Raw genomic sequence first — 27,569 nt, 5'->3', positions numbered from 1 at the left:
AGTAGTGACATACGGTACGGTACCGGTATCGTAATTAGGATATGTCTGAAAGTAGTTTAAAAATTACTGTAGTGTACTGTACAGTAGTATACGAGTAATATCCTATTAGAATTTAGTGTGCTTATTTTATTATTGTAAAATATTTGTGTAGTACTGGTGCAGTAGAGGTATCCGTAGAAACTCTTATTAAAATATTGTTGAAATTAGGATAGGCTTAATTGCAGTTTGGAATTGTGTAGTTCTTGTGTATTACTTTCGATATTCAGTAATTAACAGCAGTTTTTATCCTGTTAGGGGTTGTAGGATAAAAAAAAATAGAGCACGACTAAGTAGTATTGTAGTGTAGTCGTATATTAATTACCTTATTGTTGTGTACTATCCCAGACAATATATCCCTCCGTTCATTTATTTTTTTTTTGCAAATAAGTTACTTCATTTTTTTAATTTATAATTTTTCCCCCGTAAAGAATGGCTAAGGAGCGCGAGTGTACTTATTGTGGGTGTGGTGAGGCATTGAGGGGTATGAGGGAGGAGTTGGAAAGTTTGAGGGAGATAATTAGGATTCTCACAGAAGACAGGAAGGAAGATAGGACTCCCTCAAACAATGTACAGGTTACAGTAGGTGTACAAGAGGAAGGGGAAGGAAAGGGAGGAGTTGTAGAAGACAGGTGGTCTAATGTTCTAAGGGGAAGGAGATTGCAGGCCAAGGGCTCTATTCAGGATCAGAATTCAGGACAGGTGTCTGTGCGAAATCGGTACGAGTCACTCCAGGTAGAACAACAGAGGGAAGATGAGGGACAGGGAACTGTTGCTGAGATGCATGGAAGTAGGAGGAAGGGAAAAGGTAGAAAGGGAAATGTAGAGTAAAGGATAGGAAAAGACAGGTGGAACAGGGTCATGGGAAGGAGAAAAGGGAGGAGGAAGTAGCTTCTGGAGCTATCAGGAAAGATAGGGCTGACCAGGAGGGGAGGGGATCAAATGAGGTGGGTAGGGTTCAGGCTCTGGTCATGGGGGATTCCATCGTTAGACACGTGGGGAAAGTGTGTGGAGGAAAGAGAACCAGGGTAGAATGTTATCCAGGAATTAGGTTGAGGCAGATGTTGAGGAAAGTAGAAGAGAGGGATGAGGGGAAGGAGAAGGTGGTAGTGTTTCACGTTGGTACCAACAACGTAAGGCAAGCTGATATAAGTACCAACATAGTTGGAGATGTGTGGGATCTGGTAAATGCAGCACGGGTGAAGTTTAAGAAAGCGGAGATTGTTATTAGTGGAATACTGTGTAGGAGGGATACTGACTGGAGGGTGATTGGGGATTTAAATGAGACTATGGAGTGGGTATGTGGGAAACTGGGAGTGAAATTTCTAGATCCTAATGGGTGGGTAGGAGAGAGGGATCTGCGCTCGGATGGCCTTCATTTAAACCGCAGTGGTACGTATAAGTTAGGAAATTTGTTTGGAAGGGTAATAGGGAGGTACATTCAGGGAAATGGGATGGCCTAGGGAGCGGTGATAAGGGAACAGGGAACTAGAAATCAAGTAGGGATGACATAAAATTGTTAGTGCTGAACTGTAGAAGTATTGTAAAGAAAGGAATAGAATTAAGTAATTTAATAGATATATATTTACCAGATATTGTAATAGGAGTTGAATCATGGCTGAGAAATGATATAATGGATGCAGAAATTTTCTCACGGCACTGGAGTGTGTATCGTAGAGATAGGATAGGTGGGAGGGGGAGTTTTCATTCTGGTGAAAGAAGAATTTGTAAGCTACGAAAAAGTTAAAGATGAGACACATGAATTTCTAGGTGTAAGGCTCATTTCTAAAGATAATAGGCAACTTGATATATTTGGAGTGTACAGATCGGGAAAGGGTAGCACTGATGCAGATTCGAAATTATTTGCTTTCTTGCTAGGGGCTTTACGTCGCACCGACACAGATAGGTCTTATGGCGACGATGGGATAGGAAAGGCCTAGGAGTTGGAAGGAAGCAGCCGTGGCCTTAATTAAGTTACAGCCCCAGCATTTGCCTGGTGTGAAAATGGGAAACCACGGAAAACCATCTTCAGGGCTGCCGATAGTGGGATTCGAACCTTGAAATTATTTGATAGGATAGTCAGCTATGTGGGAAACGACATGGAAAGAAATCTGATTGTAGCGGGAGATCTGAATTTGCCAGATGTCAATTGGGAAGGAAATGCGAACGACAGGAAGCATGACCAACAAATGGCAAATAAGTTAATATGGGAAGGACAGCTGATTCAGAAAGTGATGGAACCAACCAGAGGAAAAAATATTCTGGATGTGGTGCTGATAAAACCAGATGAGCTCTATAGGGAAACTGAAGTAATAGATGGTATTAGTGATCATGAAGCTGTTTTTGTGGTAGTTAAAAATAAATGCGATAGAAAGGAAGGTCTTAAAAGTAGGACTGTTAGGCAGTACCATAAGGCTGATAAAGCAGGTATGAGGCAGTTTCTAAAAAGTAACTATGATCGGTGGAAAACGGTAAATAAAAATGTAAACAGACTCTGGAATGGGTTTAAAGAAATTGTTGAGGAATGCGAAAACAGGTTTGTACCTTTAAGGGTGGTAAGGAATGGTGAAGACCCACCTTATTATAATAGAGAAATAAAGAGACTAAGAAGGAGGTGCAGACTGGAAAGAAATAGAGTTAGAAATGGCTGTGGAAGTAAGGAGAAATTGAAGGAACTTACTAGAAAATTGAATCTAGCAAAGAAGGCAGTTAGGGATAACATGATGGCAAGCATAATTGGCAGTCATACAAATTATAGTGAAAAATGGAAGGGTATGTATAGGTACTTTAAGGCAGAAACAGGTTCCAAGAAGGACATTCCAGGAATCATTAATGAACAAGGGGAGTGTGCATGTGAGGATCTTCAAAAGGCAGAAGTATTCAGTCAGCAGTATGTAAAGATTGTTGGTTACAAGGATAATGTCGAGATAGAGGAAGAGACTAAGGCCAAAGAAGTAATAAAATTTACGTATGATAACAATGACATTTACAATAAGATACAAAAGTTGAAAACTAGAAAAGCGGCTGGAATTGATCAGATTTCTGGGGATATACTAAAGACAATGGGTTGGAATGTAGTACCATATCTGAAGTACTTATTTGATTATTGTTTGGTCAAAGGAGCTATACCAGATGAATGGAGAGTTGCTATAGTAGCCCCTGTGTATAAAGGAAAGGGTGATAGACATAAAGCTGAAAATTACAGGCCAGTAAGTTTGACATGCATTGTATGTAAGCTTTGGGAAGGCATTCTTTCTGATTATATTAGACATGTTTGTGAAATTAATAACTGGTTCGATAGAAGGCAATTCGGTTTTAGGAAAGGTTATTCCACTGAAGCTCAACTTGTAGGATTCCAGCAAGATATAGCAGATATCTTGGATTCTGGAGGTCAAATGGACTGTATCGCGATTGATATGTCTAAAGCATTTGATAGGGTGGATCATGGGAGACTACTGGCAAAAATGAGTGCAATTGGACTAGACAAAAGAGTGACTGAATGGGTTGCTATATTTCTAGAAAATAGATCTCAGAGAGTTAGAGTAGGTGAAGCTTTGTCTGACCCTGTAATAGTTGAGAGGGGAGTTCCTCAGGGCAGTGTTATCGGACCTTTATGTTTTCTTATATATATAAATGATACGAGTAAAGGAGTGGAATTGGAGGTAAGGCTTTTTGCGGATGATGTTATTCTCTATAGAGTGATAAATAAGTTACAAGATTGTGAGCAACTGCAAGGTGACCTCGAAAATGTTGTGAGATGGACAGCAGGCAATGGTATGTTGATAAACGGGGCTAAAAGTCAGGTTGTGAGTTTCACAAATAGGAAAAGTCCTCTCAGTTTTAATTATTGCGTTGATGGGGTGCAAGTTCCTTTTGGGGATCATTGTAAGTATCTAGGTGTTAATATAAGGAAAGATCTTCACTGGGGTAATCACATAAATGGGATTGTAAATAAAGGGTACCGATCTCTACACATGGTTATGAGGGTGTTTAGGGGTTGTAGTAAGGATGTAAAGGAGAGTGCATATAAGTCTCTGGTAAGACCCCAACTAGAGTATGGTTCCAGTGTATGGGACCCTCACCAGGATTACCTGATTCAAGAACTGGAAAAAATCCAAAGAAAAGCAGCTCGATTTGTTCTGGGTGATTTCCGACAAAAGAGTAGCGTTACAAAAATGTTGCAATGTTTGGGTTGGGAAGAATTGAGAGAAAGAAGAAGAGCTGCTCGACTAAGTGGTATGTTCCGAGCTGTCAGCGGAGAGATGGCGTGGAATGACATTAGTAGACGAATAGGTTTGAATGGCGTTTATAAAAGTAGGAAAGATCACGATATGAAGATAAATTTGGAATTCAAGAGGACAAACTGGGGCAAATATTCATTTATAGGAAGGGGAGTTAGGGATTGGAATATCTTACCAAGGGAGATGTTCAATAAATTTCCAATTTCTTGGAAATCATTTCGGAAAAGGCTAGGAAAGCAACAGATAGGGAATCTGCCACCTGGGCGACTGCCCTAAATGCAGATCAGTATTGATTGATATGTCCGAGATGCCCACTCCCATTCCATAGCAACTGGTATCCCGACTCTCAGGACCACTTACTAGGCCACTCAGCCGTTGCCCATGGTTCACGAACTAGGACGTGACTACAGTAACCCACAAACATGAACCATCTCTTAAACATTTTATACAAAAAAAGGTCTCAAGCAAGGAAGTGCACCTTTGTGTACCACTTTGTGAATTTTTTGGAAACTCTAAAGACACAATAGCTTGGATTCGCAAAAGTCGATCTATGCAGGCTGAGCCACAGATTAAAGGTAGTTTCTAATAAGAAAAAGGTACAAATCATCATTGCCTACCATGATTAATCAGCCTACAATCATCACTACTGAGATATAGTTTATCCAATGCACTATGTTTTCCGGTATGGGCTAAACAAGTTTGTTATTTTCATCCATTTCTTTCTTCACCTTGTTCCTATCTTTTATTTCTGTTTTTATTTCGCCTGTCCACCACCATGTTTCCTTTCCCTTAACCTTTGCTTTTGTTTTCCCGCGTACCTCAATTGCTGCTTCCATAAATGCCTGTCTTAAATTGTCCCACTCTTCTTCTCCACTTCGTATTTCCGTGTTAGGCAACTTCCTTTTTATACAATCTTGGAATGCCATTCTATCATCCTCCTCCTCCAATTCCCAAATCCTGATCTTTGGTTTCTTCTTCAATATAATTTTAGGGAATTTTACTTGTTTTAATTCCACAATCAATAATCTATGATCACCTTCCACACTTTCACTACGGATTATCTTCGTATTCATGACGTATCTTCCCCATTCTCGGTCTGTTATTATAAAATCTATGAGTGTTCCATACTGTCCATCCCAACTATATCGGATGATCTTATGGCTATTCCTCTTCATAAACCATGTCTTCTTTATTATTAGGTTATTTCTGATACAAAAGTCCAACAGTTTCTCTCCATCTTCATTTCTATCGCCATACCCATGTGGGCCCAGAACATTCTCATATCCCATTCTATCAGTTCCCACATGAACATTCAGATCTTCCATTATCATGATCCCATCTCCAACAATATGTCTTTCCAGTTCATTGAAGTACTCTTCTTTTTCTTCCACGCTATATCCTGTCTGTGGAGCATACACCTGTATTATCTTCAGAAGTTCCTTGTTTACATGCATGTGCATTATTATAATTCTTTCATTTACATACTCAACTTCAGCTATTGGTTCGACATTCTGATTCACTACAAATCCCACTCCATTTCTTTTCTCTTTACTGTTACCCATCCAGTACAAGGTGTACCACTTTCCTAGTTTCTTCATTCCTTTCCCTTTCCATTTTACTTCACTTAATCCCAGGATGTCGAGTTTTCGTCTCTCCATTAGGTCAATCAATTCATTTTCCTTCCCATTCATTGTTAAAATATTTATTGTTCCAAATCAGGTTTTGTTCTCTGATCTAACACTTGCACGAACATCAGGATTACCATCATACTGTGCAACTGTAGTCAGAGACTTGTCAATTCCGTTTCCATTTTTAAACTTCCATCCGAGGCTTGTATTGTAGTTGAAAGCAAGTACAAATTTACTCATCTGCTGACATGCTAAGCCTAACGCATCTGAGGATTTTCTTTCGGGGTTTACTACCTTAGCCTTTGAAGATCCCTCTTCTCCACAAGGCAGTATTTCCTCTTCTAATTTTCCCCAGAGAGGATGGGTTGCCTCGTCCACCATCTTTGCCATTCTGAAGGTCTCCTTCTCTGCCTAAGATGCTGTTAAGGTCTTCACCCGTAACCCTGGGCATGGGTTCCATGTCATAACCCATGAGACTGGATCCCTGCCTGAACTTCTCCTTCACAACGGCCTACTGATGTGGAGGATACCCACCCCCGCAACATGGATGCGCCAGACAAGAATTACTCAAATGAAGGATAGGGAAGATGACCCTATCTCCCTTGAGCCGGGTTAATGGTTGTGTATGATGTCTTTTCTTAAATGATTTCAAAGAAATTCGAAATTTATTGAACATCTTCCTTGATAAGTTATTCAAATCCCTAACTCCCCTTCCTATAAATGAATATTTGCCCCAATTTGTCCTCTTGAATTCCAACTTTATCTTCATATTGTGATCTTTCCTACTCTTAAAGACACCACTCAAACTTATTTGTCTACTAATGTCATTCCATGCCATCTCTCCACTGACAGCTCGGAACACACCACTTATTACATGTGATAATACACACCACTTAGTCGAGCAGCTCGCCTTCTTTCTCTCAAGTCTTCCAAGCCCAAACTTTGCAACATTTTTGTAACGCTACTCTTTTGTCGGAAATCACCAGAACAAATCGAGCTGCTTTTCTTTGGATGTCTGTCAGATGTCTGGACATTCTCTTGTACCAAAAATAGCGGTCTACAAAGATTGATTTGTTTTTTGTTCATTATTGCCATAGACTGACCAAGAGGTCATGCATATTTAAGATACTAAAATATGTAAGGTAATATGGTAAGATTTAAAAAACCGAGCTCGATAGCTGCAGTCGCTTAAGTGCGGCCAGTATCCAGTATTCGGGAGATAGTAGGTTCGAACCCCACTGTCGGCAGCCCTGAAAATGGTTTTCCGTGGTTTCCCATTTTCACACTAGGCAAATGCTGGGGCTGTACCTTAATTAAGGCCACGGCTGCTTCCTTCCCACTCCTAGCCCTCCCTTGTCCCATCGTCGCCATAAGACCTATCTGTGTCGGTGCGACGTAAAGCAACTAGCAAAAAAAAAAAAAAAAAATTTAAAAAAACCAGTATCTTTGTAACAGCAGAATAGTATTACCTCAACTATAGCTGCAGGCACTGGAGGAGAAAAACTGGAAAGTATACACTGGAATTCTGCCATTTTCCTCTGAGAATCAACAACCACTGTGGGCACAAGTTCACCTCCCTTTGCAGCTGCATCATGATGTATTACAGAAGAAGCCAGATAAATCTGCTGCCATGGAGAGCGTACCAAAGGAGAACATAAGCTGAAACACAAGAAAATGCATACCAAAGGAGAACATAAGCTGAAACATGAGAAAATGAAGTTTAGGTCAATAGACAATAGAGAGTACAGATCAATTTGCTGCCTATAAGCTATGAATTTATGAGCCACTATGTTTTCAAAGAAGGTACGTGATCACTTTTCCCTTAACAAGAAAAATTTGCTGTGATGTACTATAAACAATTAGATCCACAGTTCCTCTAAAATTCTAATACAAAACCATAAATGTTGGCCTGTTTGGCCATACGTAATACACTGAGATAGGAACCTGAAGACCACTTAATTTCTGTGTTTCTCATTTTCCCAACTTTTGTAATGTCTGACATCTTTCTCCTGATTCTTTCTGTACAATTCATACTGTATACAACAAAATAACACTACTGAAATTACAGACATGCGCTGAATATCAAGATAAACCATTATAACACGCAAGGTGATGACGGTAACACGTATCTAACTGCGTCGGTACAGCATGTGTTCAAAATGTGCACCTCCACAACTTGTGCGTTGTTCATAACGGTCCTGTAGATTGCCAAACATGATGAATATAATTTGCCGCAAGTACACACAAAATGACTGTATCTCCTCTCGCAATGCGGGGACATTCCTACATGGGCCATTTAACCAGAAAATGGATTCCTTCAGCATGTCCCGAATTACAGTACAATAGAAGATACAATACTTTTTTTTTTTCGAATTTTGCTTTACGTCAGACTGACAGACAGGTCTTACAGTGACGATGGGATAGGAAAGGCCTAGGAGTGGGAAGGTATTGGCCATGACCTTAATTAAGGTACAGCCCCAGCATTTGCCAGGTGTGAAAATGGGAAACCACGGAAAACTATCTTCAGTGCTGACAGCAGTGGGGTTCAAATCCACTATCTCCCAGATGCAAGCTCACAGCTGCGCGCCCCTAACTGCACGGCCAACCCACCCAGTAATAATTTCTTTGTGTCATTGTGGCAACCTGTATTTATCAACATATTCAACAATTTATACGACCATTATGAATCAATACGTGAGAGGGCACATTTTGAACACTTGCTGTACCGATGCCATCATCACCTTGCATGTTATGACATATCTTGATGTTCAGAGCAAGTTTGTAATTTCCGTACTGTTTGCTTTGCCATGTACTGTACTTTACCTATCCATCATATCTCAGTGATGTTTCTAATATGGCAGATCCTTTTATATTAGCTAGCTGCCAAATTTTGTGCGGTTGTGTGTGCATGGAGAACTGCTAGTAGCTCGTTTCACATCACCAGATTCTGGGGAAATGAAAGTCTTCTGAATCACACAGACAGCAACAAAAAGGAACAAAACAACTTAGAGCACACTATAAGAATGAGCTGATAAAAATGGATGTAAACTTTCAGCAGTGAATGCAATGAAAGCAATTTCTCCAGCATCATTACAATTTCACCATCTTCCTCGTAAACTCCATCACCATTCTTCTCGGACCAAAACACCCCGCCAGGAAATATACCGAGAGACAGAGCACAAATAGGAACGTGAATACAGAAAAGCACTGATCTCGATCATTGAATATAAAGAGGGCAACCCGCCGAGACCAGGAAAAGAGGAAGACCTAATATAAATAAAATCCTGTCCAATATCAACTTTATAACCACCATAAGAAAGTTGTCAGGACAGTCCTAGGCAGCAAAGCAGAGCCCTGTAAGCTGGAAAAGAATGAAGTATTTACATACTTCTCAAAACTCTTTTCTACCCTCAACACCAAGCTACACAAAGAATAGGCCTACACTAGCCATCACAGAGAAGCTGAAAAGGTAGATTTTTTTACAATTTGTTTTACGTCGCACCGACACAGATAGGTCTTATGGCGACAATGGGATAGAAAAGGCTTAGGACTGGGAAGGAATAGGCTGTGGCCTTAACTAGGGTACAGCCCCAACATTTGCCTGATGTGCAAATGGGAAACCACATAAAACCATCCTCAGGGCTGCTGACAGTGGGGCTCGAACCCACTATCTCCCAGGTACAAGCTCACAGCTGTGCGCCCCTAACCGCACAGCCAACTCACTCAGCTGAAAAGGTAGATCCTGATGGAAATTACATTCTGAAGGTTATGTAGGAAGAAATGGGATGCTTAGGAGTAGACACCTTCCCAGGTCCCAAACATGTATTATCGGCACACTTTATCTTGGTGCATTTACACCCTAGTGCTGAATCGGTCGACCTCAGCAATCTTCGAGATTCGTACTGGCAACATTTGAAACACAAACTATGAATCGCTTAAGCGACATCTGGCATACACTTTACGTACTAGTACTGTTGTTGTTTACACAACAAAGCCAAACTATAGAATTCATGCTAGGAACAAGATTCGCATTGAGAAATGTTATATAATGTGTATGTGACACAGTTGTTGTCTTAAGATAATAACGGTTTAGAAACTTCATATCGATTGATCATATTATCGATTCAATTCAGATTTCATTTTCATTCAGTTGGCAGCACTACCGGGACTGGGACAGCTCCCTCCTTACTCCTCACCACCGTACACAAACGCACCAAGATAAAGTGTGCCGATAATACTTATGCAAGTCATCAAAGACTATGCAGTATATAAGATTATTAGCCAATATTATAAACTGGAGAAATACCATAATTCTTCCTACAAGCCAGAACCCTACTGATTCCTAAACCAGGAAACCTCAGTGACATCACCAAGTCACATCCAATTTCTATCTGTTCAATCTTTCATCAGATAATTAAAAGAATTCTAGAAATGTGTATCCATCAGTTCATTACATTTAATGAATATCAGGAGAGATTCACTTTTTTCCTTTCAATTTGCTTAACATCACACCGACAAAGGTAGGTCTGATGATATAGATGTTGATTCCCATAGGGAATCTGAAATATTTGTCCTGAATGAGCAAATTTATAATACCAATATAAATGGTCCGTTATTGGACATTATAAATTTTCCAGCTAGCTCATTCTTGGTTGCCAGCGTTTCGCCCTCGTGTGCTAGGGTGGGCTCATCAGTTGGTACCTAGCACACCTACCAATACGCTGGCTAGTGCATACCGTGGAGGCCACTGCGTAGGCTAACTGGAGCCACCGGCAGTGCCAATGCACTAAGAGACTTTGTCTCATCACTAAAAATTGATGCCTGCTTGGCCATCAGATGATATAGATGTTGATTCCCATAGGGAATCTGAAATATTTGTCCTGAATGAGCAAATTTATAATACCAATATAAATGGTCCGTTATTGGACATTATAAATTTTCCAGCTAGCTCATTCTTGGTTGCCAGCGTTTCGCCCTCGTGTGCTAGGGTGGGCTCATCAGTTGGTACCTAGCACACCTACCAATACGCTGGCTAGTGCATACCGTGGAGGCCACTGCGTAGGCTAACTGGAGCCACCGGCAGTGCCAATGCACTAAGAGACTTTGTCTCATCACTAAAAATTGATGCCTGCTTGGCCATCAGATGATATAGATGTTGATTCCCATAGGGAATCTGAAATATTTGTCCTGAATGAGCAAATTTATAATACCAATATAAATGGTCCGTTATTGGACATTATAAATTTTCCAGCTAGCTCATTCTTGGTTGCCAGCGTTTCGCCCTCGTGTGCTAGGGTGGGCTCATCAGTTGGTACCTAGCACACGGTATGCACTAGCCAGCGTATTGGTAGGTGTGCTAGGTACCAACTGATGAGCCCACCCTAGCACACGAGGGCGAAACGCTGGCAACCAAGAATGAGCTAGCTGGAAAATTTATAATGTCCAATAACGGACCATTTATATTGGTATTATAAATTTGCTCATTCAGGACAAATATTTCAGATTCCCTATGGGAATCAACATCTATATCATCTGATGGCCAAGCAGGCATCAATTTTTAGTGATGAGACAAAGTCTCTTAGTGCATTGGCACTGCCGGTGGCTCCAGTTAGCCTACGCAGTGGCCTCCACGGTATGCACTAGCCAGCGTATTGGTAGGTGTGCTAGGTACCAACTGATGAGCCCACCCTAGCACACGAGGGCGAAACGCTGGCAACCAAGAATGAGCTAGCTGGAAAATTTATAATGTCCAATAACGGACCATTTATATTGGTATTATAAATTTGCTCATTCAGGACAAATATTTCAGATTCCCTATGGGAATCAACATCTATATCATCTGATGGCCAAGCAGGCATCAATTTTTAGTGATGAGACAAAGTCTCTTAGTGCATTGGCACTGCCGGTGGCTCCAGTTAGCCTACGCAGTGGCCTCCACGGTATGCACTAGCCAGCGTATTGGTAGGTGTGCTAGGTACCAACTGATGAGCCCACCCTAGCACACGAGGGCGAAACGCTGGCAACCAAGAATGAGCTAGCTGGAAAATTTATAATGTCCAATAACGGACCATTTATATTGGTATTATAAAGGTAGGTCTTACGGCAACAATGGGATAGGGAAGGGCTAGGAGTGGAGAGGAAGCCACCGCGGCCTTAATTTGCAAGCAATCATCCAAATTTTCCATATTGATGTTATACACTGTTAAAAGAAGTAAAAAACACAACAGTTCTACCTGATCGATACTGTTTATTAGCTTAAGGTAAATTAAATATTGTAGAACATGTTTCGTCTACTTTGTAGACATCTTCAGCTATATACAGTATGTTTAGGCATATTGCATAATTAACAAGGACATATTCCTGATACCTTAATGTAGACAAAACATGTTCTACCATTTTTAATTTGTCTTAAGCTAATAAACAGTATCGATCAGGTGGAACCATTGTTTTTCACTTCTTTTAATGTGGTCTGAATTACGATACTATAAACAACTTAGGCCAGCCCTGTGGTGTAGGGGTACCATCCCTGCCTCTCACCCAAGAGGCCCTGGGTTCGATTCCCGGCATCTGAGGGCTGGTTCGAGGTCCACTCAGCCTACATGATTACAATTGAGGAGCTATCTGACGGTGAGATGGCGGCTCCAGTCTGGAAAGCCAAGAATAATGGCCGAGAGGATCCGTCGTGCTGACCACACGACACCTAATAATCAGCAAGCCCTAAGGCTGAGCAGTGGTCGCTTGGTAGACCATGGCCCTTCGGAGCTGTTGCGCCATGGGGTTTGGTTATAAACAACTTAGAGCGCACTAATAATAATAATAATAATAATCGTATGGCCTCAGCTACCGTGTGCAGACATTTCAATTTGACGCCATCTGGCTGTCTGCTCGTCAATTTCGACGTTCCGTTTTACTCTAGGCCCCCACTAGATGGCAGACCAAGTAAACCGAAACTCTCTTGGGCGTCTATGGCTGAGATTTAATGAATTTTGTCGGGTAAACACCAAATGTGTCACCAGAGATCTTTTACATGCCGACATCGTACGACATAGGCCTGTAAAAATGAGCTGATAATATGGAGGAAACCATTCAGCAATGAATGCAATGAAAGCAATTTCTCCAGCACCTTGTGTAAGAATGGAAAACCATCTTCAGGGCTGCTGACAGTGGGGGGGAAGGGGAGAGGAGGAGATTCACTAGTTCACCCACTATTCTCCTTAACAGTTCATCCTGCAATCTATTCTACAAGCCACAGAGGCACAGAGAAGAGATGTGACAATATTCTTCTTAGATATTTAGAAAGCATTCATTAACATTGGTCATGCCCATCTGAGGAGGATCTTGGAACACCTCCCAATAACTAACAGACTCGCCAACATCACTGTATTGCTAGAGGAGAATAATATCCCTACCCTATAAAATATTGCAACAGATTTCATCCCTAATAAGCTCTGCAAAAACTGGATAGCTTCCAAATTTGGTTATCTGCTGGGACCTGGTTTAAGCCCTCTAAAAGTTTATATGCTTCACGGGCGACACTGTTATCATCGGAAAGGACAAAGTCGAAGAACTCACCAGAATGGCAATTCGAAACTTCTAAGAAATAGGCCTCATTCTTCAGCCCCAAAAATGCAAATAAATTAACATCATCGAAGGAAAATTGATCAGGAGAGACCTGGAGGTGTACCACGACTTTAAAGTAAAATGAATTTCCCCAGGCAAAACTGTGAGGCACCTTAATGTCAATTTTTCTGATTCAATCATCTTCATTCCTCAAACAATTCTTTGTGACCTCAAAAACTAACCAGAATCACTCGTGACCTCTCCACTTCTTCAACTGGACCAGAGGTTCTGGATTATTACATGCCTCGATTTGTCCAACTCTCATATACCCCTTACAAATGACACCAACCAAAACAATGCCACAAAAATTCTTAGAGGACGCAGATAAAATGATAAGAAATAGTTTGATTACCATCTGACACATCCAATGCAATGCTCTACAGTCATACTAAATTCAAAGGCCTCAGAATTTTTAGAACTACATGGGAAGCCTTCCTACAACAAATAAATTCACTTTAATGCTCATACATGGCCAGCGATGCTTACATCAACAATACAACATGACTTCATAATGAAAGTATCCATTGCTTCCAGCAACTGGATGTACAACACAACGAAAATCTATACCGTCAGAACATAAACTTGCTCGATGCTAGAACAGTACGCAGTGCTCCATAGGATGTAATTATGGCAAATGGTGCCATCTCTCTCAGAAAAGCAAAGGGGTTCGAAGTGTGTTCAAAACCACCAAGAACTCACTAGCGGTGAATGGTGCAAGGGCTTTAAGATGGTAGTCATTGTAGCAGCAGTACAAGTTATTCCAGGCAGGCTCGACGACAGTAACTGTTGTTGACATTCTCACAACAAAATCGGAACCTCCCCCCCAGCTCCTGGGTCACTGCACGTGCAATGGAAATCTAATTAATGTCAGATATCAATGCATTTGTTCCATCCTGTCCAACAGCTTGAAAGATTCTGGAATAGCCATCCATGAAGTAGTTCATGGCATCTCCACTACTGGCAGCATTCATCAAAGAGACATCACTTTCGACAACAAAACAAAAAGTGGATACATAATCAACCCAACTGACAAATACCAATGCAACACAGCCAGTAGAAGTCGTCAAAGAGATAAAAACATATTTACAGTCCATCTATCCCCTACTACCTTGATAAATACCACCTCGGAAACCTAGAAGTTGAGGGAGTTATGGTCGGAGCTAAGGGTACGATTACGGCTTTCTTCATCGACTTTTTCAACGATTCCAGATAGTTGATAGTTTGAACATGACAGCATATCAACCATTCCCAACTTAAGAAAAACAAATACAGAAAATTTTGTTTCCATGAAAACTGAATGAACCCCCTCGTGTGTACTTCTACAATTGTAAGGGGTTAACCTTGGTTACCCTCTTCAATTGAAGATCCTCTGCGTGGTGAGGGGGACTAGTAGCTCCTTTCTTGCGATGCCAAATGGAGCCCTACTGGGTAACCATTCGGTATACACGGAGGAGGAAGCTAAAGCACCATCCAACCCTAAGGTGTAATGCAACCCGTGCCGATGGGGTGCATGGTACATGGGAGATGTGTCCTGAATGGAGCCTTTGAGATACTTGGCGCCCTCTCGAAGTAAGTAGCCTTATGTCTCAAGTGTTATTACAATATTATAAGTCCACCTGTTCAATACAATACAATATGATCCACTATTTCATATGGTCAAATGTTTTTTATACATAATACATAAAAGTCAAAGGTACATGTTTCACCCTCCTTAGGGGCATCATCAGCCTATATCAATCTTAAAAATAATAATAATACATATACTTATAAATTATAGGTTAAAATGTTGAAAATGGTTTCGTAAAACATTATACAATAACATCTAAAACAACGATAATGCACCAAAGTATGTTAAAAGAGAGTGAAATTAACAGTTTGAAGATTAAAACGTGATTAAACATGAGATTTTGAGAGTCTAAAACTAAAATGGATCCATATTTTTATAATATCATTAAGACTGTGAAAGCCTTGAGTATAAAAACAATCATCAAAGGGGGATGTTTCTTCAATTCCCAAGTTGAATCCAAGGTGGTAAAATCACTTTCAGTTATTTAAAACGGAAGTGTGAATGTAATAAACAAGTTTAAAATGTATATGATTGGGATATCTGAAAGCCAAGAAGAAAATGGAACTTCTGTAGAGGCGATGCTTGTGATAAAACGTATGTCAAAGCTAGCAGAGTTCGGAAATTATGGTAGTCGAATGGATCTAAAAGATAGTCAAGTTGATATATAATTCCGTTGAAACATGTGTTGGAAGAAATGTTCAGGATTTTTCGTACGGAGCGTATTAAGTACGTCAGGTTGTTACAGCAGCGCTAGCTTGACTGGGTTTTCGACTTCTAGTATTATAACGGTGTACTAGAAGTCGAAAACCCAGTCAAGCTAGCGCTGCTGTAACAACCTGACGTACTTAATACGCTCCGTACGAAAAATCCTGAACATTTCTTCCAACACATGTTTCAACTGAATTATATATCAACTTGACTATCTTTTAGATCCATTCGACTACCATAATTTCCGAACTCTGCTAGCTTTGACATACGTTTTATCACAAGCATCGCCTCTACAGAAGTTCCATTTTCTTCTTGGCTTTCAGATATCCCAATCATATACATTTTAAACTTGTTTATTACATTCACACTTCCGTTTTAAATAACTGAAAGTGATTTTACCACCTTGGATTCAACTTGGGAATTGAAGAAACATCCCCCTTTGATGATTGTTTTTATACTCAAGGCTTTCACAGTCTTAATGATATTATAAAAATATGGATCCATTTTAGTTTTAGACTCTCAAAATCTCATGTTTAATCACGTTTTAATCTTCAAACTGTTAATTTCACTCTCTTTTAACATACTTTGGTGCATTATCGTTGTTTTAGATGTTATTGTATAATGTTTTACGAAACCATTTTCAACATTTTAACCTATAATTTATAAGTATATGTATTATTATTATTTTTAAGATTGATATAGGCTGATGATGCCCCTAAGGAGGGTGAAACATGTACCTTTGACTTTTATGTATTATGTATAAAAAACATTTGACCATATGAAATAGTGGATCATATTGTATTGTATTGAACAGGTGGACTTATAATATTGTAATAACACTTGAGACATACGTCAACTTCAATACGGAACCAAAATGAGAATAGTCACTTGTAAGTAGCCTTACCCGGGTATGCGGGGCTCTGCCTGGGTGGACATATATTTCCCTAGCTACTCGTGGGACCTAAATGAGTACCATAGCTACCCATAAACCGGAGAGCTCTTCTGGGGCCTCCGAGAGGAACACCAATTCAGCAACAACCGATGGGGACTCTTCGCAGATACCCTCGGACAGCACGACCTCGACAGTAAGAGAACTCACTCTAGAGGTGGGCAATCTACTGGTCCAGAAGAAAAAGAAGAAACAGCGCTCTGGCGCTGAGAAGAGGAGGTATAAGAAGGCTTTAAAGGCCCGGGAGCAGGCCAAAGAGGGCCTAACTCCTGGAGCTGAGAGGCCTTCTACTGCCACGACAGCGACGACTGTGGGGGGGATCCAATGGGCACAAGAGGCGGGACCCTGAAAAGGGCTCTGCTTCTAGGGCACAGAGGACTCCACCCACCAAGATACCTCTGGGGAAATTACTTCTGTCGGGGGCAACCCCAGAAGAAGATCGGCAGACCCACAAAAAACCCAAGGTGGAGTATGCTAGGATAGCTAAAGCTGGGATCAGGATGGCCATAGTACCTGTAGGATATCCTGATCAGCAGCTAACCGAGAAACAGGTGGAATCTGTGGAGGAGGCTATCGCCAATCTGATAGACAAGCTTCCGGAGCAGGGGCCCATTAAGCCTCAGTTCCTGGACTACTATCTGTCGAGAGGTGCGGCCGTCATTATCGCAGAGAATGATGAGACTGTAGCATGGCTTTCTATTCTTGTTACAGGTATACAACCGTGGGAAGGAGCCAGGCTTACAATTGTGGGCATGGATAAACTCCTTTCCTATAAGAGAGTCATGGTCTGGATACCAGGACAACCAAAGGACAATAGCGTCCTTTTGGGAAGAATGGCACGCCAGAACCATGGCTTAAATCCCAACAGCTGGAGGGTCTACGACTGCAAGGAGGAGAAGAGAGGTGTCCGACTTGTGGTCAGCATGGACTCCAGAGATGTGGAGAAAGTGGTGGGGAAGAAGATCTTCTGCGGGGTGCATGTTGCTACCTTCACCTTGGTGGAGGGAAAGCGCGACAAGCAGAGGACCAACCCCACCACAGACAACACTGAGACCAGCAGGGGCGAAGAGCAGGAGCCCGGACAGGAACCAGGGCCAGCCAAGCCTCAAGATTCATCGCGGGAGACGGAGCTGCATGTTCCGGAGACCGCATAAGGTAAAGTATTGCATGAAAGTAAGGAATGATTACTTTCATACAGGCAAACATACAACACTGTATAGCGGCCTCTAGGGTACTTATCAGAAGTATCCAGAAAGGCAGGTTTTCGGTCGCCCTGATACAAGAACCCTGACTTAGTCAGGGGCATATCATGGGACTAAAATGTGCAGGCTTCACTCTATTCAGTGGAGTAGCAGAGGAAAAGCCTAGAGCATGTATACTAGTTAAGGATCGTAACACTTGGGCTATACCAGGCTTCATTACTAGAGACCTTGTAGCAGTTCTAGTGAGATATGAAGAGGGCAGACAGCCAAGAGACCTGGTTGTCTGTTCTGCATATTTCCCAGAAGACTCTGAATTTCCACCCCCGCCGGAGGAGTTCAAGAGACTGGTGATACACTGTAGGAAACAAGGACTAAACCTCATAGTAGGATGTGACGCCAATACTCATCACAGCATTTGGGGAAGTAAACACACAAACCAAAGGGGAGAGCATTTCATAGAATTTCTATGTACAACTGATCTTGAGATCATGAACATAGGTGATACCCCTACGTTCATCAATAACAGGAGTGAGGGGATCATAGATCATACAGGAATTTACAGACTGGAAAGTCTCTTTGGAGCCTTCCTTGTCAGACCATAGACACATTGTGTTTCATATAGAGGGCTCCTTCGAGATCCCACCTTATAGAAACCCTAGACGAACCAATTGGACGTCTTTCAGGGAGGACGTGAGGAGGGGACTGGAAGGAGGACCCTCAAATATAATTAACAAAGAGGAGCTCGAGCTCAGTGTGAGCTTTCTCACACAGACACTGGTTACCTCTTAAGAATTAAACTGCCCAGTCGTTAAGGCAAAAAGAGTAACAAGAAGCTTCAAGTGAAATAGTTATCTTGAACACCTGAGGAGAAACACACGAAGGCTCTGGAATAAATACAGGGAACTTCAGGATCAAGAAAGCCTAGATTCTTATAAAGAATCACAAAGAAGGTACAAATCAGATGTCAAAAAGGCTTCTAGGAAATCTTGGAGACAGTTTTGTGACTCCATTGAAAGTCAACATGAAGCAGCAAGGCTTCATAAAATTCTAACCTTGGATGGAAGGGCAAGGCTGGGCTCACTGGAGTCACCTTCGGGTGGATATAATATATCCACAGAAAGGGAGACCCTGAACTTACTGCTTGATGCCCACTTTCCAGGTTCAGCAGTCACGAATAGTGAAGTAGAATCGAGCGGATCCTTCAGACCCGATAGAAGTGGCTGGAAGGAAGCCGCAGAGATTGTTACCCCAAGAAGGGTGAAGTGGGCATTAGAATCTTTTGCCCCCTACATAAGCCCAGGAATGGATGGGATCTTCTCGGCGCTCCTTCAGGAAGCGGGTGGGCTCCTTATACCATACCTGGTCAGAATTTTTAGAGCCTGTCTCACTATGGGGTACGTGTACTCCTTGTCGCGTCAGGCGAAGGTAGTGTATATACCCAAACCCGGAAGGTCTTCATATACTAGACCTAGGATTATAGACCCATCAGTCTAACGTCTTTTCTTCTTAAGACCTTGGAAAAACTGGTGGATAGACATATCAGGGAGAAAGTATTAAGAGACTGTTCCCTGCATCCTCATCAACATGTATATCAACCAGGGAAGTCGGTTGAGACGGCACTACACCAGTTAGTTTCTAGGCTGGAGAGTGCCTTGGATCAGCAACAACTTGCTCTGGTTGTATTCCTAGATATAGAAGGGGCCTTTAACTACACATCTTTGGGCTCCATAGAACTTAGTCTAGAGAGAAGAGGAGTGAGCAGGATGCTCATAAAATGGATTATGGCCTCACTGCTGCCGTCAAGTTCTGTTTACCCTCAACGCAGTAACGTTGAGAGCTAATATAGACAGGGGGTGTCCACAGGGAGGAGTATTATCACCAACATTATGGTGTCTGGTAGTGGATGAACTACTTACCAGGTTAAATGTTGGAGGAATTTACGCCCAAGGCTATGCAGATTATATTAGCCTGATGGCGGTGGGAAATTTCCCCAGTACGATTTCATAGCTCGTACAGAGCTCCCTACGTAGGGTGGAAAGATGGTGCCACGACATGGACTTGTCAGTTAATCCTGACAAGACAGAGCTCGTGGTATTTACCAGGAGGAGGAGGCTAGACGGACTGTCATAGCCTTTCCTATTTGGGAAAAAAATTAGTTAAGACAACCTCAGTTAAGTACCTAGGGGTAATCCTTGAGGCAAGACTGAGTTGGAAGAAACATATAGACCATAAGGTGGATAAGGCTCGCAAGATTATGTGGGCCTGTCGGAGGGCCGTCGGAAAGACTTGGGGCCTAGGACCTAAGGTGCTCCAGTGGCTCTATATTTCTATTGTACGGCCCACGATCACCTACGCATCTTTAGTCTGGTGGCCAGGTTCCGAGAGTAAAACTGTGACCACCAAGTTAAACAGTGTCCAAAGACTTGCATGTCTAGGAATAACAGGGGCACTGGATACTACACCATTATGTGCAATGGAGGCCATCCTAGGTCTTCCCCCCTTACATTTATATGTTAAGGAAATAGCGGGAATGAGTGCCTACCACCTCTGGTCACTCGGAGGATGGTCCTTCAAGAATCCGAATAGAGGTCATGCCTCTATTCTTACAAGGCTTCACCAGACCTGCCCTACGACAACGATGATCGGGGACCTGATGAAGCCTAGTTTTAATTTGAATTATAAGTTCACAGTGGTGATACCCACAAGGGAGGAGTGGATCGCGGATGCTGGGGCTGTACACGGTACACAGCGGACAGAGACGGGCGCAGGCGCCGGGGTCTGGGTCTGGGGGCCTAAGACAAGGCTCTCCCTACCTATGGGTAAATACGCTACTGTTTTCCAGGCCGAAGTATACGCAATACTGGCCCATGCTGTATATATAAGGAACATGCCTGGACACAGAAGATGCATCACCATTTGCAGCGATAGCCAGGCAGCGTTAAAAGCACTATGTGCAGTTAAAACAACATCAAAAATGATATGGGAATCCCAAAGGATGTTAGATCAGCTGTGTGAACTTAGCTCAGTTACCCTATTATGGGTCCCTGGGCACACAGGTATCAGTGGAAATGAAGAAGCTGACAAACTAGCGAAACAAGGCTCAAAAGGTCATTTCATAGGACCAGAGCCCTTCCTGGGAGTGTCACTCCGAAGCATGAAACTGGTAATATCCCAGTGGACAAACCAGTCTCACTTAAACATTTGGAAGAGGTTAACTATAGCAAGGCAGGCACGTGAACTTATCAAAGGGCCTAGCCAAAGTTATATAAAGGTCCTGATAAATTTGAATAAGACCAGAATGCGAATGGTAGTTGGACTATTGACAGGCCACAATACCTTACAGAGACACCTACACATCATGAAAATCAGTCAGGATCCGATGTGTAGAAGATGTGGTAGGGAGGAGAAGACCTCCGCGCGTGTGTTATGTCAGTGCGAGGCTCTTGCAAGCACTAGACATCGATACCTTGGCTCACATTTTGTGAGCCTGGAAGACATCAGGAATGCCAACATCCGGACACTGGTATCCTTTATAGGAGCACTAGGGCTGGACTAGGCAAACCCGTTTACGGGACACAAAGGGTCTTCACAGACCTACATGTGGAGCCCTGCAAAGGCAGGGTTCACCCATTCTTTATCTATCTATCTATCTATCTATCTATCTATCTATCTAAACTGAATGAATGGAGATCATATACCTACGATCTTTCCCACATGTTCTCAAGTGAAAAGATTGTTCGGCTACAAGTGTTCAAAATTTTGTTATTTTACCAGGACATATCATTAGATATTCATTTATTTATTTATTTATTCATTTAACACTAAAGCATTCAGCTTAATTATAAGACAGTACACACTGCCCTTCTATGTTCAAGTTCCCGCATTCAATCCCGGATCTGTAAAGTGGTATTTTAAGATGGTCAAATACATAAGCTTTCTGTTAGTAACTGGCACATAAAAGAAAACAGAATACAAAAAACTCAAAGGAGAAACGTTAAATCTGTTTTTTATTATTACTACAGTTTCATACATATAAAAAATTATGTTACCTACAAGTCATTGGCCGGTCCTGCAGTGTAGGGGTAGCATGCCTGCCTCTCACCCGGATGCCTCGGGTTCGATTCCCGGCCAGGCCATGGATTTTTACCTGGATCTGAGGAGTGGTTCGAGGTTCAGTCAGCCTATGTGATTAAAACTGAGGAGCTATCTGACGGTGAGATGGTGGCCCCGGTCTAGAAAGCCAAGAAAAATGGCAGAGAGGATTCGTTCTACAGACCACACGACAACTCGTAATCTGCAGGCCTTCAAGCAAAGATAATATAGCTGTGAACAGGTTAAGTCCTTATGCGGATGGAAGTGGAATCTAGTGTGCCAGAAGGATTGTAAATAATGGACAAGAAGGAATCTGCTGGTCAAGTGACAACGATGATGACAACAACAACAACAACGACGACGACGACGATGCTCATAATATTATTCAACGTTCTAACCTGAAAATTTTCGGTAAAATTGTATTTGCAAGATACCTTCCCAATTAGATAGTATATCAAAACGCAAGAGAAAGTTAACAAAATGAAAGTGTTCAAAATGAGTTTATAACTTACCACAGTTGCTCCGAATTCAAAATAGCCTGCTTCAAAAAATTGTGCAGATTAGTTTTCTTGGACATCACAATATCAGAGTCTTCAGAACGGAATAGACCCGCGGCCAAATCCCACAGGCCTAGTCTTAAATAATGACACAATCGATCCATTTCACGATACAGTCCTATATTCAATCAAAACAGAATACTCCCACAGTATAAATAAATTGAACGAAACCACTACGCACGCCACTCATAGCCACCACTAGGTTCACAATATACACAAACTTCATATCAGCTGACTTTGACACACGCACGGAATACTATCATGGCAAGGAATAGCCAAAATGCCGTAACTCAACATACTTCAAGATCTACCAAACACCCGTAAAAAAATTGAGATATATTCATCACAGATCATTATTAAGACGCCGGAAAAGAAAACGCATTACGAATGAATGTACATATTTTTCTTAGTTACCAAGTATTTTAGTCTTTGTACACACTATTACATGGTAAAAGCTGTAACTCTGTTCCCATAAGAAACAAATGTATCCATTCTTCCTGCTGCTTCTAGGGCTGGAGTGAGATCTTTGATGATGATGATGATGATGATGCTTGTTGTTTTAAGCGCCTAACATCGAACATCATCGGCCCCGATTGAGAGTTTTAGGAGAATGCGTAGTGTAGTTATTTAGACTGTAAGCGTATGTGTGAGTTAGTGTGACTGAACGCTGAAAACACTGAAAACAGAGAGAGCGCGCTAATTAGTATAATTGTGTGTGTGTGTGTGTGTGTGTGTGTGTGTGTGTGTGTGTGTGTGTGTGTGTGTGTGTGTGTGTTTGTTTGTTTGTTTGTTTGTTTGTTTGTTTGTTTGTTTGTTTGTTTGTTTGTTTTGTTTAAGTAGATAGTGGGGATTATTAAACAATTGTAGAGTAGAAGCTACCAGCCGCGTGCATTTTATCGATGAACATATCTAGTACGGAAGGACAGACAGAGTACACCATCGCATCAACACCGACGACACCAGCCCAATCCGGCAAAAAACCGCAGGGTACCCCTGACGAAGAAAGCGGGAATCGTCCATATGTTGGATGACATGAAGCAACGGGAACCACCAAGGAGTCGGACAGCACGTGGTCATCATCAGTAGTCCTGGTGAAGGAGAAGAGCGGTGAACTTTCCTTCTGCGTCGATTACCGCAACTGGAACGACGTCACGAAGAAGGACTGTTTCCCGTTACCTCGGAGAGAGATGACACCTGAGACACGCTGTCTGGAGCCCAATGGTTTTTGACCATGGACCTGAATTCTCGATACTGCCCATTGGCACCCAATTCGGAAGACAAAGATAAAACGGTGATCCATACTTTCCGACGAGCACACCTGAAGTTAAAACTTTGAATAAGACAGCTGTGCCAGAAGGAGATGCGCTACCTGGGCCCCATCGTGTAATCGGAGGGAGTAGCTACAAATCCGGAGAAGTTAAAAGCCGTCAGGAACTGGCCAGTGCCAAAATATCAAGCGAGAACTCAGAAGATTCCTCAGCTTTTCCACGTACTACCGCAGCATTATAGCCAGCTATGTGGACATCACAAAAAAATTACACGAATCACCGTTGAGAGGAGATCTTTCCGATGGCCAAGAGAGTCACAGCCTGCCTACCGTACAGTAAAGGTGTCCCTGTGTAGACATCCATCGTGGGGTATTCCAAGCCTTCGGAGAAGTTCATCGCAGACACCGACGCCAGCGAAGTGGAAATTATGTGGGGGGCTGTCGCATGTGCAATATGGCCAAGAGAAGGTGATCGGCTACTTCTGCAAGACTATAAAAAGCTGAGCGGAATTACTGCGGGACGCGTCGGGAATTGCTGGCCATCGTGAAGGCCTTGGAGTAGAGACAGCCATTCCATCTGCGCACAGACCACTACGCCCTGATCAGTCCCCTAAGCTTCCGAAAGAAGTACGACTTCACCGCCGAGCACCGACAAGGAAGGAGGTACTGCAACGCTGATTCTCTGTCCAGGAGGCCGTACCCTGGAAACTGTGCACATTGCTAGAAGGTGAAGAGGCAAGAGGGTGCCGCAGACCGTGCGAGCCGCTGCCGCTGAAGTTTGGGATCGAGTCGCCTTGAGGACGGAGCAGCTGAATGACGACGACAGCGGGCAGAGCCTAGGGGACGTCGAGTCGGGACAACGGCTGGAATGGCAGGACATCGCCGAACGCAGTCCAACCTACAAGGTGTACTGGGTCCAGTATAAATCTCTCAAAGTTAGTGACAGAATGCTTACCCGTATGCGGGAGTCTACCGACGAGAAGAAACAGATAGCCAAGCTGGTAATTCTCAGGTGTGTGAGAAAAGTATTGATGGCCGAGTTGCATGCGGGCACCACTCCCGGCCAATTTGGAACAGTATTACTGGTTGCACAAGCAGAACGATGTCGAGAGGACCTATCACAAGTTTGACACCTGCGTTGCAAGCCGTGGCCTATATACCAGGAGTTCGGGCCAGATGATTTAGTACAACGTCGGGAAAACCCTTCGAAAAGATCCCAAGTGATATCATGGGCCATTCCCCGAATTCGACGCCGGGAACCATTAGCTACTCCTTGCCATGAACTACTTCACCAAGTCGCCGTCAGCCCTAAGCAAGAGTCATCGACAGTAGCAGACGTCTTGGTGAAGAACTTCTTCTGTCACTTCGGTGTATAGAGGGATTTGCACAGCTTTTTGCTAGTGGCTTTACTTCGCACCGACACAGATAGGTCTTATGGCGACGATAGGACAGGAAAGGCCTAGAAATTGGAAGGAAGCGGCCTTGGCCTTAATTAAGGTACAGCCCCAGCATTTTCCTGGTGTAAAAAAGGGGAAACCACGGAAAACCATCTTCAGGACTGTCGACAGTGAGATTCGAACCTAATGTTTCCCGGATGCAAGCTCACAGCCGGGCGCCTCTAACCGCACGGCCAACTCACCCGGTAAATTGCACAGCGACCGACGCTGAACATTGAGTCGAGGCTGATGCAAAGGGAGTGCAGAAAAGACGTGCAGCGCATTTCCACCATCAGTCGGATGGCATGGCGTCGAAGAACATTTCACGAAGGCGGTTTCGGCGCACCCCAGAGGAACTGGGAAGGAATGGCCCCATTCTCCTTGGTGGCTTATAGACCGCCCGCCCACGAGACGACCGACATAACACCTACCAAAATGGCCTTCGGAAGGGAACTCCGCCTCCTGTCCGGGCTCCCGCTCTTCGCCCCTGCTGGTCTCAGTGTTGTCTGTGGTGGGGTTGGTCCTCTGCTTGTCGCGCTTTCTCTCCACCAAGGTGAAGGTAGCAACATGCACCCCGCAGAAGATCTTCTTCCCCACCACTTTCTCCACATCTCTGGAGTCCATGCTGATCACAAGTCGGACACCTCTCTTCTCGACTCGTTCGAATGATCTCGAAGGGTCAGCCTCGCAATAAAGCGTAAGCCATTTCAGGGTACGAACTCAATGAATAAGAGATTGCGCACATGAGTCAGTTCTGTAACAGCGCTGTGGAATTTGTGCTTTGGAGCAATGTAGCGCTATGTGTGAAATGACGGAGAGGGATGTGAGTGTCGATGAATTACGAGGGAATAGTGAATCGAAACAGCTCTGTGTGTTGGAGGGAGGGGTAGGGGGCGGGGGTAAGTGCGTGCGTGAACTGAAAGTGTGCGGCCGCTGTATCTTGCTCTCTGAACTGTATCAGAAACTGTCCTAGGGCTCGAATCACAGTTTTAGGAGTGTGCGTAGTGTAGGGATTCAGACTGTAAGTGTCTGTGTGAATTAGTGTGAATGAACATTCAGAACAGTTAAAGAGTGCTAACTCGTGTAACTGTGTGGTGTGTACGTAAGTAGTTATTAGCGATCATTAACAAATCATGGAGCAGAAGCTACCAGCCGTGTATTTATTTATCTACTAACCCGCCGTCACGTTACGATATATATTGAAATTTTGGTACACAATATTTACAGTGTTCTGCAATTAAATACCGACTACATCGATTTCAAAGAACACCTTGTTGAATAAAAAGGATGTTTCCACATCCAATGCTTCGATGTAGTTTTAAATATGTTATTAGTAAGAAGCCGTACTCTGGTTGGAAATCTGTTGAAGAGAATCTATGGATAAATTGGGTGGCATGCCTTTGATTTCTGTAATCTGGAATAGGCTATATCCACTTGATTTCTACTACTTGTGTTGTGATTCTAAAAGATATTTCGGTATTAAAATCGGTGATATGGTTTGCTTTATATAATGCATTAAAATGAACAGATTAAATACGATCATAGTAGAATTATCAATAAACAAGTGGTAACAACTTGTACCTGGTGGAAACTTGGATATTGGACGAAGAGCATTCTTTTAGATTACAGGAACCACTGAGATTTTGGTACAATCCCACATTGCAGAATGCTATGAAAAAAAACGCGAAGATGCTTTTTTCACAGGAAATTACTTCAGGCATTATAAGTAAGGATCCTTAATAAATAGGCCAAAGTACCTTTGAAAATTTCCGTGCAATAAGATCTACATGTGCATCCCAAGTCAGCTCCCCATCCGAATACTGTACTATACTAACAGCATTACAGGGTCATTATCTTAAATAATTTAATGAGTACTTAAGCTAAATATCAATGTTTTATTTTTGTTGAAATTTCTTAAGAGATAGTTTGTTGTAAACCATTCAGTTTATCAAAATATCAAATAATATTTGTATCTTCTTTCTTACTTTCTTTCTTTCCTTCCTTCCTTTCTTCCTTCTTCCTCTATCCGTTTATCCTCTTGGGTTGGTTTTTCCCTCAGACTCAGAGAGGGATCCCACCTACACAGCCTCAAGGGCAGTGTTGCGGAGCAAGATTGGATGAGGCAGACGAGGAAGAGGGAAGGACGCGGCAGTGGCCTTAAGTTATCCGGCATTTGCCTTGGGGAGGAGTGGGGAAACCACGGAAAACCACTTCTAGGATGGCTGAGGTATGATTCGAACACCCTATACACAAGCTGAGTGAACAC

At 42.6% G+C, this 27,569-nt stretch overlaps 1 protein-coding gene across 1 annotated transcript in view; it reads right to left on the bottom strand.

The window, feature by feature from the left end:
* Nucleotides 1-22,785, bottom strand: part of Sptz (Spastizin) — a 713,541-nt gene extending 690,756 nt beyond the window's left edge. The window contains exons 1-2 of the mRNA XM_067139843.2: nucleotides 22,556-22,785; nucleotides 7,375-7,564 (exon numbers count right to left, since the gene is read on the bottom strand). Of these exons, the coding sequence (XP_066995944.2) occupies nucleotides 7,375-7,564; nucleotides 22,556-22,704 (339 nt within the window). The 5' untranslated portion in view covers nucleotides 22,705-22,785. The remainder of the gene's footprint in view (nucleotides 1-7,374; nucleotides 7,565-22,555) is intronic.
* Nucleotides 22,786-27,569: the final 4,784 nt, after the last annotated feature.

The sequence above is a fragment of the Anabrus simplex genome, chromosome 2 (assembly GCF_040414725.1).
Source record: "Anabrus simplex isolate iqAnaSimp1 chromosome 2, ASM4041472v1, whole genome shotgun sequence".
Taxonomy (NCBI): Eukaryota; Metazoa; Arthropoda; class Insecta; order Orthoptera; family Tettigoniidae; genus Anabrus; species Anabrus simplex.
Note: the sequence above shows the minus strand (reverse complement) of the source record. Positions and strands in the feature narration are given on the sequence as shown.